Raw genomic sequence first — 18,449 nt, 5'->3', positions numbered from 1 at the left:
GATATGGGGGGGTTTGGGGGTGAAAATGGGGGTTTGAGGGGTGAAAAAGGAGATTTGGGGGGTCAATCCCAGACCCTCCAGGCGCTTCTGCTCCTCCAGGGATTGCCTGGGGGGGGAAAGGGGGGTTGGGGGGTGAAAACCAGGATTTTGGGGGGTTTGGGAGTGAAAAAGGAGATTTGGGGGGTTGATCCCAGACCCTTGAGGTGTTTCTGCTCCTCCAGGGACTGCCTGATGGGAAAAGGGGGTTTGGGGGCTGAAAATGGGGGTTTGGGGGGTGAAAACCAGGATTTTGGGGGGTTTGGGAGTGAAAAAGGAGATTTGGGGGGTTGATCCCAGACCCTTGAGGTGTTTCTGCTCCTCCAGGGACTGTCTGATGGGAAAAGGGGGTTTGGGGGGTGAAAATGGGGGTTTGGGGGGGTGAAAACCAGGATTTTGGGGGGTTTGGGAGTGAAAAAGGAGATTTGGGGGGTTGATCCCAGACCCTTGAGGTGTTTCTGCTCCACCAGGGACTGCCTGGTGGGGGAAAAAAGGGGTTTGGGGGTGAAAAATGGGATTTAGGGGGTTGCTCCTACACCCTTGAGATGTTTCTGCTACTCCAGGGACTGCCTGGGTGGGAGAAGAGGGGTTTTGGGGAGTGAAAAAGGGGATCTGGGGGGTGAAAAAGGGGGTTTGGGGGGTGAAAAATGGGATTTGGGGGGCTGATCCCACACCCCCTGGACATTTCTGCTCCTCCAGGGATTGTCTGGGGGGGAGAAAAGAGGGTTTGGGGGGTGAAAAGGGGGATTTGGGGGGTGAAAAAGGGGATTTGGGGGGTTTGGGGCAGGACAATTGGGGACACCGTGGGGGGCCCAGGGGACAGCTGGGGACACTGTGGGGGGCTCAGGGATGCTCAGGGGACAGTTGGGGACACCATGGGGGGCTCAGGTGGCCCCAGGAGGGCTCAGGTGGCCCCAGGGGACAGTTTGGGACACTGTGGGGGGCTCAGGGGTGCTCAGGGGACAGTTTGGGACACTGTGGGGGGCTCAGATGGCCTTAGGTTGGCCATGGGGGGCTCAGGTGGGCCCAGAGGACAGTTGGGGACATCATGGGGGGCTCAGGTGGTCTCAGGTGGTCCCAGGGGGGCTGAGGTGGCCCCAGGGGACAGTTGGGGACACTGTGGGGGGCTCAGGTGGCCTCAGGAGGGCTCAGGTGGCCTCAGGGGGGCCCAAGGGGGCTCAGGTGGCCTCAGGTGGCCCCAGGGGACAGCTGGGGACACCGTGGGTGGCCCAGGGGACAGCTGGGGACACTGCAGGGGCCCAGGGCACAGTTGGGGACACCATGGGGGGCTCAGGGGGCCCAGGGCACAGCTGGGGACACCGTGGGTGGCCCAGGGCACAGCTGGGGACACCGTGGGGGGCCCAGGGGACAGCTGGGGACGCCGTGGGTGGCCCAGGGGACAGCTGGGGACACCGTGGGGGGCCCAGGGCACAGCTGGGGACACTGTGGGTGGCCCAGGGCAGAGCTGGGGACACCGTGGGGGCCCAGGGCACAGCTGGGGACACTGCAGGGCCCCGCTCACCTCGGTCTCCACCTTCTTCCTCTCCTCCAGGTCCAGGCGGTCCTGGTCGGCCTTCTGGTCGCGGTTGAACTTCTCCAGCTCCTGCGCCAGCGTGGCCGCGCGCTTGCTGGCCTCCTCCTTCAGCCGGTGGTACTTCTTCACCTGGGGACGGGGACGGGGACACGTCACCGGGGTGGGGACACCCTGGGGACACTGCAGCCCCCCTTGGGGACACTCAACCCCCTGGGGACACCTTGGGGACCCTCTACCCTCCCGGGGACACCCTGGTGACACTCCAGCCCCACTTGGGGACACTCCAGCCCCCCCTGGTGACCCTCCAGCCCCTGGGGACACCCTGAGAACACTCCAGCCCCCTTGGGGACACTCCAGATGGGGACACTCCAGCCCCTTGGGGACGTGTCACCCACTTGCTGGTGGCGATGTACTCCTCGAGCTTCTCGATGCGCTTCTGGTTCTCCTCGATCTCCCGCAGCTTCTGCTTGATCTTGGCCTGGGACAGACGGGGGGACAGACAGGGGTCAGCAGGGTCAGGGGGGCCCAAGGGACAGTTGGGGACACCGCAGAGGGCCCAGGGGACTGTTGGGGACGCTATAGGGGGCTCAGGTTGGCTCAGATGGCCCCAGGGGACAGTTGGGGACACTGTGGGGGGCCCAGGGGACGGTTTGGGACACTGTGGGGGGCTCAGCTTGGCTCTCACCTGGGGGGACAGCTCACCTGGGGCTCACCTGGGGACACCTGGGGGGTCAGATCACCTGGGGGCTCACCTGGGGCAGCTCACCTGGGGACACCTGGGGGGTCAGATCACCTGGGGCAGCTCACCTGGGGGGACAGCTCACCTGGGGCTCACCTGGGGACACCTGGGGGGTCAGATCACCTGGGGGGCTCACCTGGGGCTCACTTGGGGGCTCACCTGGGTCAGCTCACCTGGGATCCCTCCCCAAACCCCACAGGATCAGCACACCTGGGGGTTCACCTGGGGGGTCAGCTCACCTGCAGGGCTCACCTGGGACAGCTCACCTGGGGGGACAACTCACCTGGGGGGGCAGCTCACCTGGGGGGACAGATCACCTGGGACAGCTCACCTAGGGGGACAACTCACCTGGGGGGACAGATCACCTGGGGGGCACCTGGGATCCCTCCCCAAACCCCACAGGATCAGCTCACCTGGGGGTTCACCTGGGGCAGCTCACCTGGGGGGGCAGCTCACCTGGGACAGCTCACCTGGGGGCACCTGGGACAGCTCACCTGAGGGGTACCTGGGATCCCTCCCCAAACCCCACAGGATCAGCTCACCTGGGGGCTCACCTGGGACAGCTGACCTGGGGGCACCTGGGTCAGCTCACCTGAGGGGTACCTGGGATCCCTCCCCAAACCCCACAGGATCAGCTCACCTGGGGGTTCACCTGGGGACAGCTGACCCGGGGGACTCACCTGGGAGCCAGGGGCAGCTCAGGATCCCTCCCCAAACCTCACAGGATCAGTCCTAGGGAGCTCACCTGGGGCTCACCTGGGAGCCAGGGGCAGCTCAGGATCCCTGTCCAAACCTCACAGGATCAGCCCCAGGCAGCTCACCTGGGGCTCACCTGGGAGCCCCTCCCACATCCTGGGTCAGCTCACCTGGGTCGGCTCACCTGGGGGCACCTGGGGCTCACCTGGGGGCTCACCTGGGAGCCCCTCCCACATCCTGGGGTCAGCTCACCTGGGTCGGCTCACCTGGGGGCACCTGGGGCTCACCTGGGGGCTCGCCTGGGTCAGCACACCTGAGAGCTCACCTGGGAGCCCCTCCCACATCCTGGGTCAGCTCACCTGGGTCAGCTCACCTGGGGCTCACCTGGGGGCTCGCCTGGGTCAGCACACCTGAGAGCTCACCTGGGAGCCCTTCCCACATCCTGGGGTCAGCTCACCTGGGATCCCTCCCCAAACCCCACAGGATCAGCACACCTGGGCCAGCTCACCTGGGGGGGGCTCACCTGGAGCTCCAGAGAGCCCTTCCCAAATCCCATGGGATCAGCCCACACCTGCTTCTCCTCCAAGGTGAGATCTCCATCCCTCCCAGACCCCAAATCCCACCCCGTACCTGCTTCTCCTCCAAGGTGAGATCTCCATCCCTCTCAAGTCCCCAAATCCCCCCCGTACCTGCTTCTCCTCCAAGGTGAGATTCTCCATCCCCCCAAATCCCACGGGATCACCCCGTACCTGGTTCTCCTCCAGGGTCAGGTCCCTGCCCTGGCTCTGGCTCTCCTCCATCCCCCCAAACCCCAAATCCCCCCCGTACCTGGTTGTGCTCCAGGGCCAGGTCCCTGCCCTGGCTCTGGCTCTCCTCCATCCCCCCAAACCCCAAATCCCCAAATCCCACGGGATCAGCCGGTACCTGGTTCCCAGACCCCAAATCCCATGGGATCACCCCATACCTGGTTCCCAAACCCCAAATCCCCCCCGTACCTGGTTGTGCTCCAGGGCCAGGTCCCTGCCCTGGCTCTGGCTCTCCTCCATCCCCCCAAACCCCAAATCCCCAAATCCCACGGGATCAGCCTGTACCTGGTTCCCAGACCCCAAATCCCATGGGATCACCCCATACCTGGTTCCCAGACCCCAAATCCCCCCCATACCTGGTTGTGCTCCAGGGCCAGGTCCCTGCCCTGGCTCTGACTCGCCTCCATCCCTCCCAAATTCCCAAATCCCAGGTGATCACCTCATACCTGGTTCTCCTCCAGGGTCAGGTCCCTGCCCTGGCTCTGGCTCTCCTCCATCCCTCCCAGACCCCAAACCCCCAAATCCCAACCTATCAGCTTGTACTCCTTTAGATTCCCAAATCCCAGGTGATTACCTCATACCTGGTTCTCCTCCAGGGTCAGCTCCCTCTCAGACCCCAAATCCCAGGGGATCACCCTGTACCTGGTTCCCAGACCCCAAATCCCAGGGGATCCCCGCCGTACCTGGTTCTCCTCCAGGGCCAGGTCCCTGCCCTGGCTCTGGCTCTCCTCCATCCCTCCCAAACCCCCAAATCCCCAAATCCCACCTGTCCTACCCCATACCTGGTTCTCCTCCAGGGTCAGGTCCCTGCCCTGGCTCTGGCTCTCCTCCTCCATGCGCTCCTCGAACTCCTGCCGGGATTTCTCCACGGACAGCATCTCCTTCTCCAGCTCGTCCATGTCGGCCTTGCGTTTCTTGTACTGCTTCTGGGCGTTCTGCAGCGACTTGCGCGCCGCCTCCAGCTTCTTGATCTTGTGCGAGGTGTTCTCCTTGGCCTTGATGTACTGCGGGCGCTTCTGGTTCAGCTCCGAGTCCTTCTCCCTGAAACCACGTGGGCTCTGCCACTTGGGCCGCCGTTTGGGCCTGGCTTTGGCACTTGGGCCGGGGTTTGGGCCTGGTTTGGGAGTTTGGGCCGCGGTTTGGGCCTGCCTTGGGAGTTTGGGCCGCGGTTTCGGCCTGCCTTGGGAGTTTGGGCCGCGGTTTCGGCCTGGTTTTGGGGTTTGGGCCTGGTTTGGGAGTTTGGGCCTGGTTTGGGAGTTTGGGCCTGGTTTGGGACCTGATTTGGAAGTTTGGGCCTGGTTTTGGGCCCAATTTGGGAGTTTGGGCCTGATTTTGGGGTTTGAGCCTGGTTTTGGGAGTTTGGGCCTGCCTTGGGACTTGGGCCGGGATTTGGGCTTGGTATGGGAGTTTGGGCCTGGTTTTGTGCCTGATTTTGGGGTTTGGGCCTGATTTTGGGTCTGATTTTGGGGTTTGGGCCTGGTTTTGGGCCTGGTTTGGGAGTTTGGGCCTGGTTTGGGAGTTTGGGCCTCGGTTTGGGCCTGGTTTGGGAGTTTGGGCCGCGGTTTGGGCCTGCCTTGGGAGTTTGGGCCGCGGTTTGGGCCTGGTTTTGGGGTTTGGGCCTGGTTTTGGGCCTGGTTTGGGAGTTTGGGCCTGGTTTTGGGCCTGGTTTGGGAGTTTGGGCCTGGTTTGAGAGTTTGGGCCGCGGTTTGGGCCTGCCTTGGGAGTTTGGGCCACGGTTTGGGCCTGGTTTTGGGGTTTGGGCCTGGTTTTGGGCCTGGTTTGGGAGTTTGGGCCTGGTTTGGGAGTTTGGGCCTGGTTTGGGACCTGATTTGGAAGTTTGGGCCTGGTTTTGGGCCCAATTTGGAAGTTTGGGCCTGATTTTGGGGTTTGAGCCTGGTTTTGGGAGTTTGGGCCTGCCTTGGGACTTGGGCCGGGATTTGGGCTTGGTATGGGAGTTTGGGCCTGGTTTTGTGCCTGATTTTGGGGTTTGGGCCTGATTTTGGGTCTGATTTTGGGGTTTGGGCCTGGTTTTGGGCCTGATTTCGGGCCCAATTTTGGCGTTTGGGCCTAGTTTGGGCCTGGTTTGGGAGTTTGGGCCTGGCTTTGGGCCTGATTTTGGGGTTTGGGCCTGGTTTTGGACCTGATTTTGGGCCCGATTTTGGGGTTTGGGCCTGCTTTTTGGGCCTGGTTTTGGGCCTGAGTTTGGGCCTGGTTTGGGAGTTTGGGCCTGGTTTTGGGCCTGACCAGAACTTAAACCTGGTTTTTAAACATTCCCACCCAGATAATTCCAGGTTCTGGAGCCCCTCAGCCACAGAGCCAGGCTGGGAACGCTGGGATTGTCCAGCAAACCACTCCAGGTTTTGGAGCCCCTCAGCCATGGAGACAGGCTGGGACTGTCCAAGATTTGGAACCCCCTGGTCTGTGAAGGTATCCCTGCCCATGGAACCAGAATTTAAACCTGGTTTTTAAACATTCCAACCCAAACAATTCCAGGTTCTGGAGCCCCTCAGCCATGGAGACAGGCTGGTAAAGCTGGGATTGTCCAGCTGGAGTGGGATGAGATTTGGTCTGGGAAGGTGTGAAGCTGTCCCTGGCCATGGAACCAGAATTTAAACCTGGTTTTTAAATATTCCAACCTAAATAATTCCATCTTTTCCCACTCAAGCCACTCCAGGCTTTTGGAGCCCCTCAGCCATGGAGCCAGGCTGGGATTGTCCCAGCTTTGGAACCTCCTGGACTGTGAAGATGTGAAGCTGTCCCTGCCCATGGAACCAGAATTTAAACCTGGTTTTTAAACATTCCAACCCAAACAATTCCAGGTTCTGGAGCCCCTCAGCCATGGAGACAGGCTGGTAAAGCTGGGATTGTCCAGCTGGAGTGGGATGAGATTTGGACTGGGAAGGTGTGAAGGTGTCCGTGCCCATGGAACCGGAATTTAAACCTGGTTTTTAAATATTGCAACCCAAATAATTCTAGGTTTTGAAGCCCCCCTGCCACAGACACTGGATTGTCCAAGATCTGGAACTCACTGATCTGTGAAGCTGTCCCTGCCCATGGAACTGGAGAGTAAACCTGGTTTTTAAACATTCCAACCCAAATAATTCCAGATTTTAGAGCCCCTCAGCCATGGAGACAGGCTGGGAAAGCTGGGATTGTCCAGCTGGAGTGGGATGAGATTTGGAACCACCTGGACTGGGAAGGTGTGAAGCTGTCCCTGCCCATGGAACCTGAATTTAAACCTGGTTTTTAAACATTCCAACCCAAACAATTCCAGATTTTAGAGCCCCTCTGTCATGGAGCCAGGCTGGAATTTTCCAGCTGGAGTGGGATGAGATTTGGAACCACCTGGACTGGGAAGGTGTGAAGCTGTCCCTGCCCATGGAACCTGGGTGGGAATTTAAACCTGGCTTTTAAACATTCCAACCCAAATAATTCCAGGTTTTCCAACCCAAACCACTCCAGGTTTTGGAGCCTCTCTGTCATGGACACAGGCTGGGACTGTCCAAGATCTGGAACCCCCTGGTCTGGGAAGGTGTCCCTGCTCATGAAACCAGAATTTAAACCTGGTTTTAAAACATTCCAACCCAAATAATTCCACCTTTCCCCCAGCCCTCCCCGACTTTCGGTCTCTCCGCCCCGTGCCCGGCTCCTCACTTGATCTCCTTCTCGATCTGCTGCTGCTCCCTCATCATTTTGCCCAGCTCCTTCTTGCGGTCCTTGAGCTCGTCCTCCACCCTGTCCATCCTCTTCTTGTCCTTGTCGATCTCGCGGTTCTTCAGCCCCAGCTCCTTGTTGAGCTTCTCGATCTCGGCCTCGTTGTGGAACAGTTTGAAGAGCTGCAGCTGCACCTGGGCCCGAACCACCTCGTCCTTGAGCCGCTGGTACCGGTCAGCCTGCGGGGAGGCCAGTCAGCGGGGCCGGGCCGGGCCGGGCTAGGCCTGGCTCTGCCCAGGAAAGGCTTAAAGATGAGCTTGGGGCTGGGCTAGGCCTGGTTCTGCCCAGGAAAGGCTTAAAGATGAGCTTGGGGCTGGGCTAGGCCGGGCTTTGGCCCAGAGATGGTCAAAGCTGGGCCTAGGCCTGGGTTAGGCTGGGTCTGGGCTAGGCCAGGCTTTGGCCCGGAGATGGTCAAAGCCAGGCCTGGTTCTGCCAGGAGATGGTCAAAGCTGGGCTGGGGCTGGGCCAGGCCTGGCTCTGGCCAGGAGCTGCTCAGACTCAGGGTTTGGGCCTGGTTCTGCCAGGAGCTGCTCAAAGCCAGGCCTGGTTCTGTCAGGAGATGCTCAAAGCTGGGCTTGGGCTGGGCCAGGCCTGGCTCTGCCCAGGAAAGGCTTAAAGATGAGCTTGGGGCTGGGCTAGGCCTGGTTCTGCCCAGGAAAGGCTTAAAGATGAGCTTGGGGCTGGGCTAGGCCGGGCTTTGGCCCAGAGATGGTCAAAGCTGGGCCTAGGCCTGGGTTAGGCTGGGTCTGGGCTAGGCCAGGCTTTGGCCCGGAGATGGTCAAAGCCAGGCCTGGTTCTGCCAGGAGATGGTCAAAGCTGGGCTGGGGCTGGGCCAGGCCTGGCTCTGGCCAGGAGCTGCTCAGACTCAGGGTTTGGGCCTGGTTCTGCCAGGAGCTGCTCAAAGCCAGGCCTGGTTCTGTCAGGAGATGCTCAAAGCTGGGCTTGGGCTGGGCCAGGCCTGGCTCTGCCCAGGAAAGGCTTAAAGATGAGCTTGGGGCTGGGCCAGGCCTGGCTCTGCCCAGGAGCTGCTCAAAGCCAGGCCTGGTTCTGCCCAGGAGCTGCTCAAAGCCAGGCCTGGTTCTGCCCAGGAGATGCTCAAAGCCAGACCTGGTTCTGGCCAAGAATTGCTCAAACTCAGGGTTTGGGCCTGGCTCTGCCCAGGAAATGCTTAAACATGAGCTTGGTACTGGCTAGGCCGGGCTTTGGCCCAGAGATCATCAAAGCCAGACCTGGTTCTGAGCAGAATCTTCTCAAAGCTGGGCCAGGCCTGGGTTAGGCTGGGTCTGGGCTAGGCCAGGCTTTGGCCCGGAGATGGTCAAAGCCAGGCCTGGTTCTGCCCAGGAAATGCTTAAAGATGAGCTTGGGGCTGGGCCAGGCCAGGCTTTGGCTGGGAGATGATCAAAGCCAGGCCTGGCTCTGCCCAAGAGATGCTCAGACTCAGGGTTTGGGCCTGGCTCTGTCCAGGAAATGCTTAAAGATGAGCTTGGGGCTGGGCCAGGCCTGGCTTTGGCCCAGGAGATGCTCAAACTCAGGGTTTGGGCCTGGTTCTGCCAGGAGATGCTCAAAGCCAGGCCTGGCTCTGGGCAGGAGTGGCTCAAAGATGAGCTTTGGGTTGGGCTAGGCCTGGCTCTGCCCAGGAAAGGCTTAAAGATGAGCTTGGGGCTGGGCCAGGCCAGGCTTTGGCTGGGAGATGATCAAAGCCAGGCCTGGTTCTGCCCAAGAGATGCTCAGACTCAGGGTTTGGGCCTGGCTCTGCCCAGGAAATGCTTAAAGATGAGCTTGGGGCTGGGCCAGGCCGGGCTTTGGCCGGGAGATGCTCAAAGCTGGGCCTAGGCCTGGTTCTGCCCAGGAAATGCTTAAAGAAGAGCTTGGGGCTGGGCTAGGCCTGCCTCTGCCCAGGAGTTGATCAAACTCAAGATTTGGGCCTGGTTCTGCCAGGAGATGGTCAAAGCCAGACCTGACTCTGCCCAGGAAAGGCTTAAAGATGAGCTTGGGGCTGGGCTAGGCCTGGCTTTGGCCCAGGAGATGCTCAAACTCAGGGTTTGGGCCTGGTTCTGCCAGGAGATGCTCAAAGCCAGGCCTGGTTCCGCCCAGGAGTTGATCAAACTCAAGGTTTGGGCCTGGCTCTGCCCAGGAAAGGCTTAAAGATGAGCTTGGGGCTGGGCCAGGCCGGGCTTTGGCCGGGAGATGCTCAAAGCTGGGCCTAGGCCTGGTTCTGAGCAGGAGCTTCTCAAAGCTGGGCTTTGGGCCTGGCTCTGCCCAGGAGATGCCCAAAGCCAGGCCTGGCTCTACCCAGGAGATGCCCAAAGCCAGGCCTGGTTCTGCCCAAGAGATGCTCAAAGCCAGGCCTGGCTTTTCCAGGAGATGCTCAAAGCTGGGCTTGAGCTGGGCTAGGCCTGGCTTTGGCCGGGAATTGCCCAAACTCAGGGTTTGGGCCTCCTGATTGTGCCCAGGAGCTGCTCAAAGCCAGGCCTGGCAGTGCTCAGGAGCTGCTCAAACCTGGGCTTTGTGCTGGGCTAGGCCCGGCTTTGGCCAGGAGTTGCCCAAAGCTGGGCCTAAACCTGACTCAGGCTGGGAGCACCTGGAGCTCAGGCCCTGCCCAGACCCTTCCCAGCCCTGGCTCTGTGTAGAACCTTCCCAATATTCCCAAAAATCTTTTTCCAGGAATCCAACCATTCCCAACCCCTTTTGTCCTGGTGCTCTGAGCATTCCCAAACCCCTCTTTGCCCAAGAATTCCCAGCCTTCCCAAACCTCTTTTTTCCCAGGATTCTGAGCATTCCCCAAACCTGTTTTCCCCAGGAATCCAACCATTCCCAAACCCTATCTATTTTCCCAAGAATTCCCAGCCTTCTCAAAACCCCATTTTCCCAAGAATTCCAAGCCTTCCCAAACCCTTTTTTTCCCAACTTTCCCATCCTTCCCCACCTCCCCCTTCTCCTGCTTGGCCTCCTTGCACTCGGCAGCACAAAACTCTTTTTTCCCATCAATCCAACCATTCCCAAGCCTTTTTTTCCCAACTTTCCCATCCTTCCCCACCTCCTCCTTCTCCTGCTTGGCCTCCTCGCACTCAGCAGCACTAAACTCACTTTTCCCATGAATCCAACCATTCCTAACCCCATTTTTTCCTGGAATTCCCATCCTTCCCCACCTCCTCCTTCTCCTGCTTGGCCTCCTTGCACTCAGCAGTGCAAAATCCTTGTTTCCCATCAATCCAACCTTCCTAACCCCATTTTTTCCTGAAATCCCCAGTGTTTCCCACCTCCTCCTTCTCCTGCTTGGCCTCCTCGCGCTCGGCAGCACAAAATCCTTTTTTCCCATGAATCCAATCATTCCCAACCCCTTTTCTCCTGGAATTGCCCTCCTTCCCCACCTTCTCCTTCTCCTGCTTGGCCTCCTTGCACTCGGCAGCACAAAACTCACTTTTCCCATCAATCCAACCATTCCCAAGCCTTTTTTTCCCAACTTTCCCATCCTTCCCCACCTCCTCCTTCTCCTGCTTGGCCTCCTCGCACTCAGCAGCACTAAACTCACTTTTCCCATCAATCCAACCATTCCTAACCCCATTTTTTCCTGGAATTCCCATCCTTCCCCACCTCCTCCTTCTCCTGCTTGGCCTCCTTGTGCTCAGCAGCACAAAACTCACTTTTCCCATCAATCCAACCATTCCCAACCCCTTTTGTCCTGGGGCTCTGAGCATTCCCAAATCCCTCTTTCCCAAGATTTCCCAGCCTTCCCAAACCCCCTCTTCCCAGGATTTCCAGGCATTCCCAAATCCTTCCTTCCTCACCATTCTGAGCATTCCCAAACCCCCTTTTTTCCCGGATTCTGAGCATTCCCAAAACCCCTCCTTTCCCAGGATTCCCAGCCTTCCTAAAACCCATTTCCCCAAGACTTCTATGCCTTCCCAAACCCCTCTTTGCCCAGGATTCTGAGCATTCCCCAAACCTGTTTTTCTGATGATTCTAACCATTCTTAACCTCATTTTTTCCCCAAAACGGATTCTGAGCATTCCCCAAACCTGTTTTCCCCAGGAATCCAACCATTCCCAAACCCCATTTCTCAAGAATTCCCAGCCTTCCCAAAACCCCACTTTCCCAAGAATTCCAAGCCTTCCCAAATCCCTCTTTCCCAAGATTTCCAAGCCTTCTCAAAACCCCATTTTCCCAACAATTCCCAGCCTTCCCAACCCCTTTTCTCCCGGAATTCCCATCCTTTCCCACCTCCTCCTTCTCCTGCTTGGCCTCCTCGCACTCAGCAGCACTAAACTCACTTTTCCCATGAATCCAACCATTCCTAAACCATTTTTTCCTGGAATTCCCACCCTTCCCCACCTCCTCCTTCTCCTGCTTGGCCTCCTCGCACTCAGCAGCACTAAACTCACTTTTCCCATGAATCCAACCATTCCTAAACCATTTTTTCCTGGAATTCCCACCCTTCCCCACCTCCTCCTTCTCCTGCTTGGCCTCCTTGCGCTCGGCAGCGATGTTCTTCTTGCGGTGGTAGTTGAACTGCGTGTCCTCCTCGGCCTTGACCATCTCCTTCTTGCGCTTGTCGTACTCGGGGGCGAGCTCGCCCGAGCGGCTGATCTCCTCAAAGAGGGCCGTGCGCTCCTTGGGGTTCTTCATGGCGATGGATACTCCACTGCTCCCTGAAAAATGGGGCAGAAATGATCCTAAATCCTGTTAGAGGGGTTCCTAAATTCCTAAGAATGATCCCTAAATCCTGTTAGAGAAGTTCCTAAATCCCTGCAGGGTCAGGAGTCCCTAAATCCCTGAGAGGAATCCCTTCAATCCCTGGGGATCTCCTCAAAGAGGGCCGTGCGCTCCTTGGGGTTCTTCATGGCGATGGACTCCACTGCTCCCTGACAAACGGCATCAAAAATGGTCCTAAATCTTGTCACAGGGGTTCCTAAATCCCTGAGAATGATCCCTAAATCCCTGTAGGATCAAGGGTCCCTAAATCCTAAAAGGGGATCCCCACATCCCTGGGGATCTCCTCAAAGAGAGCCGTGCGCTCCTTGGGGTTCTTCATGGCGATGGACTCCACTGCTCCCTGAAAAACGGCATCAAAAATGGTCCTAAATCCTGTTAGAAGGGTTCCTAAATCCCTGAGAATGATCTCTAAATCCCTGCAGGGTCAGGGATCCCTCAATCCCTGGGGATCTCCTCAAAGAGGGCCGTGCGCTCCTTGGGGTTCTTCATGGCGATGGATTCCACTGCTCCCTGAAAAAATGGGGGCAGAAATGATCCTAAATCCTGTTAGAAGGGTTCCTAAATCCCTGCAGGGTCAGGGATCCCTCAATCCCTGGGGATCTCATCAAAGAGGGCCGTGCGCTCCTTGGGGTTCTTCATGGCGATGGACTCCACTGCTCCCTGAAAAATGGGGCAGAAATGATCCTAAATCCTGTTAGAGGGGTTCCTAAATTCCTAAGAATGATCCCTAAATCCTGTTAGAGAAGTTCCTAAATCCCTGCAGGGTCAGGAGTCCCTAAATCCCTGAGAGGAATCCCTTCAATCCCTGGGGATCTCCTCAAAGAGGGCCGTGCGCTCCTTGGGGTTCTTCATGGTGATGGACTCCACTGCTCTCCTGAAAAATGGGATCAAAAATGGTCCTAAATCCTGGTAGAAACGTGCGTAAATCCCTGAGAATGATCCCTAAATCCCTGGGGATCTCCTCAAAGAGGGCCATGCGCTCCTTGGGGTTCTTCATGGCGATGGACTCCACTGCTCTCTGAAAAAATGGGATCAAAAATGGTCCTAAATCTTGTCACAGGGGTTCCTAAATCACTGACAATGATCCCTAAATCCCTGTAGGATCAGGGGTCCCTAAATCCTAAAAGGGAATCCCTAAATCCCTGGGGATCTCCTCAAAGAGGGCCATGCGCTCCTTGGGGTTCTTCATGGCGATGGACTCCACTGCTCCCTGAAAAACAGGGCAGAAATGATCCTAAATCCTGTTAGAAGGGTTCCTAAATCCCTGAGAATGATCCCTAAATCCTGTTAGAGAGGTTCTGAAATCCCTTCAGGGTCAGGAGTCCCTAAATCCCTGGGGATCTCCTCACACAGGGCCGTGCTCTCCTTGGGGCTCTTCACGGCAATGGCTGTCATGGAAAAATGGGAGTCAGAGAGCCCCAAAATCCCACTGGTGGTCCCCAAATCCTGCCAGGGGGGTTCCCAAATCCCCAAATCCTGCTAGGGGGGTTCCCAAATCCCCAAATCCTGCCAGGGGTGGGAGATCCCAACAGAGAGAGGCACTTCCAGGAGCAGCTGATCCCAAACAGGCCTGGGAGCTCCTGTGGGTCATTCATGGAACCCTGGGAAAGGGCTCAGGGGGTTCCTAAATCCCCTCTGGGGGTTCCTAAATCCCCTTGGGGGGGTCCCTAAATCCCCACGGGGGTCTGGGGGATCCCTCGGGTGGGGGAATGAGGGAGACCCCCCCTCAAAAACCATCCTGGGAGCCCCCAGTTCCTGGGAGCACAAAAACCTCCCCACGCTGCTTCCCCTGAACCTACACAAAGCCCCCAAAGCCTCCCCAAAACCTCCCCAGAAGCCCCAAATCACCCCCAAAAACCCCAAAATCGCCCCCAAAAACCCCAAAACTGCCCCCCAAGAACCCCAAAATCGCCCCCAAACCTCTCCCCACCTGGAAGACGAGGAAGTTCCTGGCCTTGATGAGGATGCCCAACTTCTCCAGCTCCTCGCTGTACTCGCTCAGCTGCACCACGCGGTTGTTGATCTTGTACTCGGAGGAGCTGCCTGGCACGGGGGATTTTGGGGGGTCAGGGGGATCCCCCAAACCCTAAACACCCCAAAATGTGCCTCCCAAATCCTAAACACCCCAAGATGTGCCCTAAAAATCCTAAATTGTGCCCCCTTTGCACCCACACTGACACTGGTCCTTGGCCCCCTCCTCAGAGCTGCCTGTGCTGGGGGGTTTGGGGGGGATTTTGGGGGGTCAGGGAGATCCCCCAAACCATAAACCCCCCAAAATGTGCCTCCCGAATCCTAAACTCCCCAAGATGTGTCCCCTAAACCCTAAACACCCCAAAATGTGCCTCCCGAATCCTAAACACCCCAAGATGTGTCCCCTAAATCCTAAACACCCCAAAATGTGCCCCACAAACCCTGAAGTGTGCCCGCACAACATTGTGACCCCCAAAATGTGCCCCCTTGCACCCACACTGAGACTCCCCAGAGCTGCCTGTGTTGGGGGATTTTGGGGGGTCAGGGGATCCCCCAAACCCTAAACACCCTAAAATGTGCCCCACAAATCCTAAACACCCCAAGATGTGCCCCACAAACCCTAAACTGTGCCCCCTTTGCACCCACACTGACACTGGTCCTTGGCCCCCTCCTCAGAGCTGCCTGTGCTGAGGGGTTTGGGGGGGATCTTGGGGGGTCAGGGAGATCCCCCAAACCCTAAACACCCCAAGATGTGCCCCCCCAAATCCTAAACACCCCAAAATGTGCCCCACAAACCCTAAGCTGTGCCACCCACAATGTTGTGACCCCCAAAATGTGCCCCCCTTGCACCCACACTGAGACGACGACTCCTCAGAGCTGCCTGTGCTGGGGGGTTTGGGGGGGATTTTGGGGGGTCAGGAGGATCCCCCAAATCCTAAACACCCCAAAATGTGCCCCCCAAATCCTAAACACCCCAAAATGTGTCCCCAAATACACCGCAGAACAGCCCCAAAACCTGCAGAATTGCCCAAACTCCCAGAAAAGCCCCCAAACCCCCAGAAATGTCCCCAAACCCATCTGCAAACCCCTGGAAATGCCCCCAAACCCCACCCTAAACCAGCTCCAAAAATGCCCCCAAAACCCCCAGAACTGCCCCCAAACCCACGGAAATGCCCGGCTGTAGGGAATGGGGGGGACCCCAAAGCTTCCAAGGGACCCCATGGTATGGGGGGGAACCCCACAGGAAGAGGAGGGAGGTGAGGGGGGACCCCAGAGACTGAAGAGATGGGGGCGAGGAAGAGCTGTAGAGAATTATTGGGGACCCCAAGGCTTAAAAGGGACCCCAGGGAATAGGGGGAACCCCACAGGAAGAGGAAGAAGAAAAGGGGGGATCCCTCAGAGTGAACAGAGTGGGGCTGTAGAGAATTTCTGGGGAACCCCAAAGGTTAAGAGAGATCCCATGGAATAGGGGGAGACCTCAGGGAAGAGGAGGGAGGCGAGGGGGGACCCCAGAGAGTGAACAAAGGGAGGCAAATAAGAGCTGTAGCGAATTATTGGGGACTTCAAGGCCTAGGAGGGACCCCAAGGAATAGGGGGGACCCCATGGGAAGAGGAGGGAGGTGAGAGGGGAGCCAAGGGCTTGGGGGGAGGGTGAGGAGGGACCCCAGGGTGTGAGGGCGGGGCTGTAAGAAATGGGGGGGACCCCAAAGCTTAGAAGGGACCCCATGGAGTGGGGGGGGACCCCAGGGGAAGAGAAGGGAGGCAAGGGGGCACCCCAGAGAGTGAAAGGGAAGGGGTTGAGGAAGAGCTGTAGAGAATTATTGGGGACCCAAGGCTTAGGAGGGACCCCAGAGAATAGGGGGAACCCCATGGTAAGAGGAAGGAGGCGAGGGGGGACCCCAGAGAGTGAAAGGGAAGGGACTGAGAAAAAGCTGTAGAGAATTATTGGTGACTTCAAGGCTTAGGAGGGACCCCAAGGAATAGGGGGAACCCCACAGGAACAGGAAGGAGGCAAGGGGGGGATCCCACAGAGTGAACAGAGCGGGGCAAAGAAAGGCTGTAGAGAATTATTGGGGAATCCCAAAGGTTAAGAGAGACCCCATGGAATAGGGGGAGACCTCAGGGAAGAGGAGGGAGGCGAGGGGGGACCCCAGAAAGTGAAAAGAGAGGAGTGCAGAAAAACTGTAGAGAAAATTATTGGGGAGCCAAGGCTTAGGAAGGACCCCAAGGAATGAGGGGGGACCCCAGAGAGCAAAGAGAGGGGGGCAAGGAAGAGCTGTAGAGAATTACTGGGCACCTCAAGGCTTAAAAGGGACCCCACGGAATGAGGGGGGACCCCAGAGAGTGAAAGGGGAGGGGTTGAGGAAGAGCTGTGGAGAATTATTGGGGACTCAAGGCTTATGAAGGGCCCCAGGGAACGGGGACCCCCCCCGGGCACGGCGGGAGGAGGGAGCGGGAGCGGGGCGGTGCAAAGCATTCGGGGTGACCCCTCAGACCACGACCGGAGCGGCCCTGACCCCCCCTCAGCCCCGAGAGCCCCCCGGGACTCACCGGAGCCATTGGGGCCGATGATGGCGGTGAAGCGGCGGAAGGGCCCGATGATCTGGCGGCCCTTGTACGACTTGAAGTTCTCGATCTCGATGAGCTTGAGGAAGCCCATGGCGGGGCCGGGGGGTGCCGGGAGGGTCCCGGGGGGCTGAGGGGGTCCCGGGGGTCTCGGGCCGGGGCCGCGGCCGGAGGGCGGGAAAGCGGCGGCTGAGGCGGCCGCTGAGGGAACTGGCGCTGCGCCTCGCGATTGGCTCAGGGCGCTGTCAATCCTCGCCTTAACCCCGCCTCCTCGCCTCTGATAGGCCGGCGGTTTCTAGCGGCGGTTCTGTGGCGCCACGCCTCGCGATAGGCTCGGGTTGCTGTCAATCTTAGCTGTAACCCCGCCTTCTCGCTTTCTATTGGTCGCCGGTTTGAACGCAGGGTTGGCGGCGCCAGCGGGGGTCATTTGCATGGAATGTACCAAGTCTGAGGGAGGCAGGGGGGAGAAGCGGAATGGGTCGCCCCGTCGCCATGGGAACGGGGGACGCCATGGGGCAAAGGGCGCCGCAAATTGGGGGATTTTCGGTAAAAATCGGGTTTGTCGGTGATGGGGACAAAAAGCCTTGGGACAAGATTTATTGCTCGAGGTTGTTTCCAGTCAGAATGATTCTGCGATGCCCAAATTATAAGTTAACTTGGAATAATAAACAATAAGTTATGATAACCACTAACTGTTTAAATTGATTTTTATATTATTGCGTTCTATTGATGACTGTATAGCTTACACTGAACCTACAAGATACCTGGGTACTTTGCGTTTTAAGATATTGGTATAACTTGCTATACCTCTGTCACTCAATATCCACATAAACTAAATCAAAGTGTCTCATGTACTTGTGAAACCTGCTACCTATAAAACCCGGATTATATTTCCACAGTTACATAACCTGCATCATTATTCTGATAACTACGTAACTTTATATGGAGAATTTTTTATACAATAAAATGCCTAGTATTTGGTTAACCAACTGTTCAATGCTGAGTGGAGAAAATAAGAAGAAAAAACTCACTGGGTGGATAGCTTTTTCCCCTCAAAGGCTTCATTTCCCCCCCTTTTCCCCTAATGGGCTCCATTTCCTGGCAATTTTCCCTCCAAAGGCTCCATTTTCCCCTCATGGGCTCCGTTTCTCCCCATTTTCCCCTCATGGGCTCCATTTCCCCCCATTTTCCCTTCAAAGGCTCCATTTCCCCTAATTTTCCCCTCAAGGGCTCAATTTCCCTCCATTTTTTCCTCACAGGCTCCATTTCTCCCCATTTTTCCCTCAAAGGCTCTATTTCTCCCCATTTTCCCCTCATGGGCTCAATTTCCCTCTATTTTTTCCTCACAGGTCCATTTCCTCCATTTTTTCCCTCAAAGAAACCATTTTTCCCACAAGGGCTCCATTTCCCACCATTTTCCCTTCAGGGACTGCATTTTCCCCTCATGCTCTCCATTTCTCCCCATTTTCCCCTCAAAGGCTCCATTTTCCCCCATTTTCTCCTCATGGGCTCCATTCCCCCCATTTTCCACTCAAGGGCTCAATTTCCCTCCATTTTTTTCCTCACAGGCTCCATTTCCTCCCCTTTTTTCCTCAAAGGCTCCATTTCTCCCCATTTTCTCCTAATGGGCTCCATTTCCTGACAATTTTCCCCCTCAAGGCTCCGTTTCTCCCCC

The 18,449-nt window shown here is 57.4% G+C and overlaps 1 protein-coding gene across 1 annotated transcript in view; it reads right to left on the bottom strand.

The window, feature by feature from the left end:
* Positions 1-16,982, bottom strand: part of LOC120505734 (structural maintenance of chromosomes protein 1A-like) — a gene marked incomplete at its 3' end in the record, with an annotated part of 22,481 nt that extends 5,499 nt beyond the window's left edge. Inside the window, exons 1-7 of the mRNA XM_039716546.1 lie at positions 16,737-16,982; positions 14,159-14,324; positions 11,969-12,162; positions 7,466-7,704; positions 4,594-4,852; positions 1,559-1,699; positions 711-742 (exon numbers count right to left, since the gene is read on the bottom strand). Coding sequence (XP_039572480.1) covers positions 711-742; positions 1,559-1,699; positions 4,594-4,852; positions 7,466-7,704; positions 11,969-12,162; positions 14,159-14,324; positions 16,737-16,868 — 1,163 coding nt within the window. The remainder of the gene's footprint in view (positions 1-710; positions 743-1,558; positions 1,700-4,593; positions 4,853-7,465; positions 7,705-11,968; positions 12,163-14,158; positions 14,325-16,736) is intronic.
* Between the last annotated feature and the right edge of the window lie 1,467 nt (positions 16,983-18,449).

The sequence above is a fragment of the Passer montanus genome, unplaced genomic scaffold (assembly GCF_014805655.1).
Source record: "Passer montanus isolate IOZ18808 unplaced genomic scaffold, ASM1480565v1 scaffold355, whole genome shotgun sequence".
NCBI classification, from domain to species: Eukaryota; Metazoa; Chordata; class Aves; order Passeriformes; family Passeridae; genus Passer; species Passer montanus.
The sequence above is the reverse complement of the archived record's forward strand: the minus strand, read 5'-3'. Positions and strand labels throughout refer to the sequence as shown.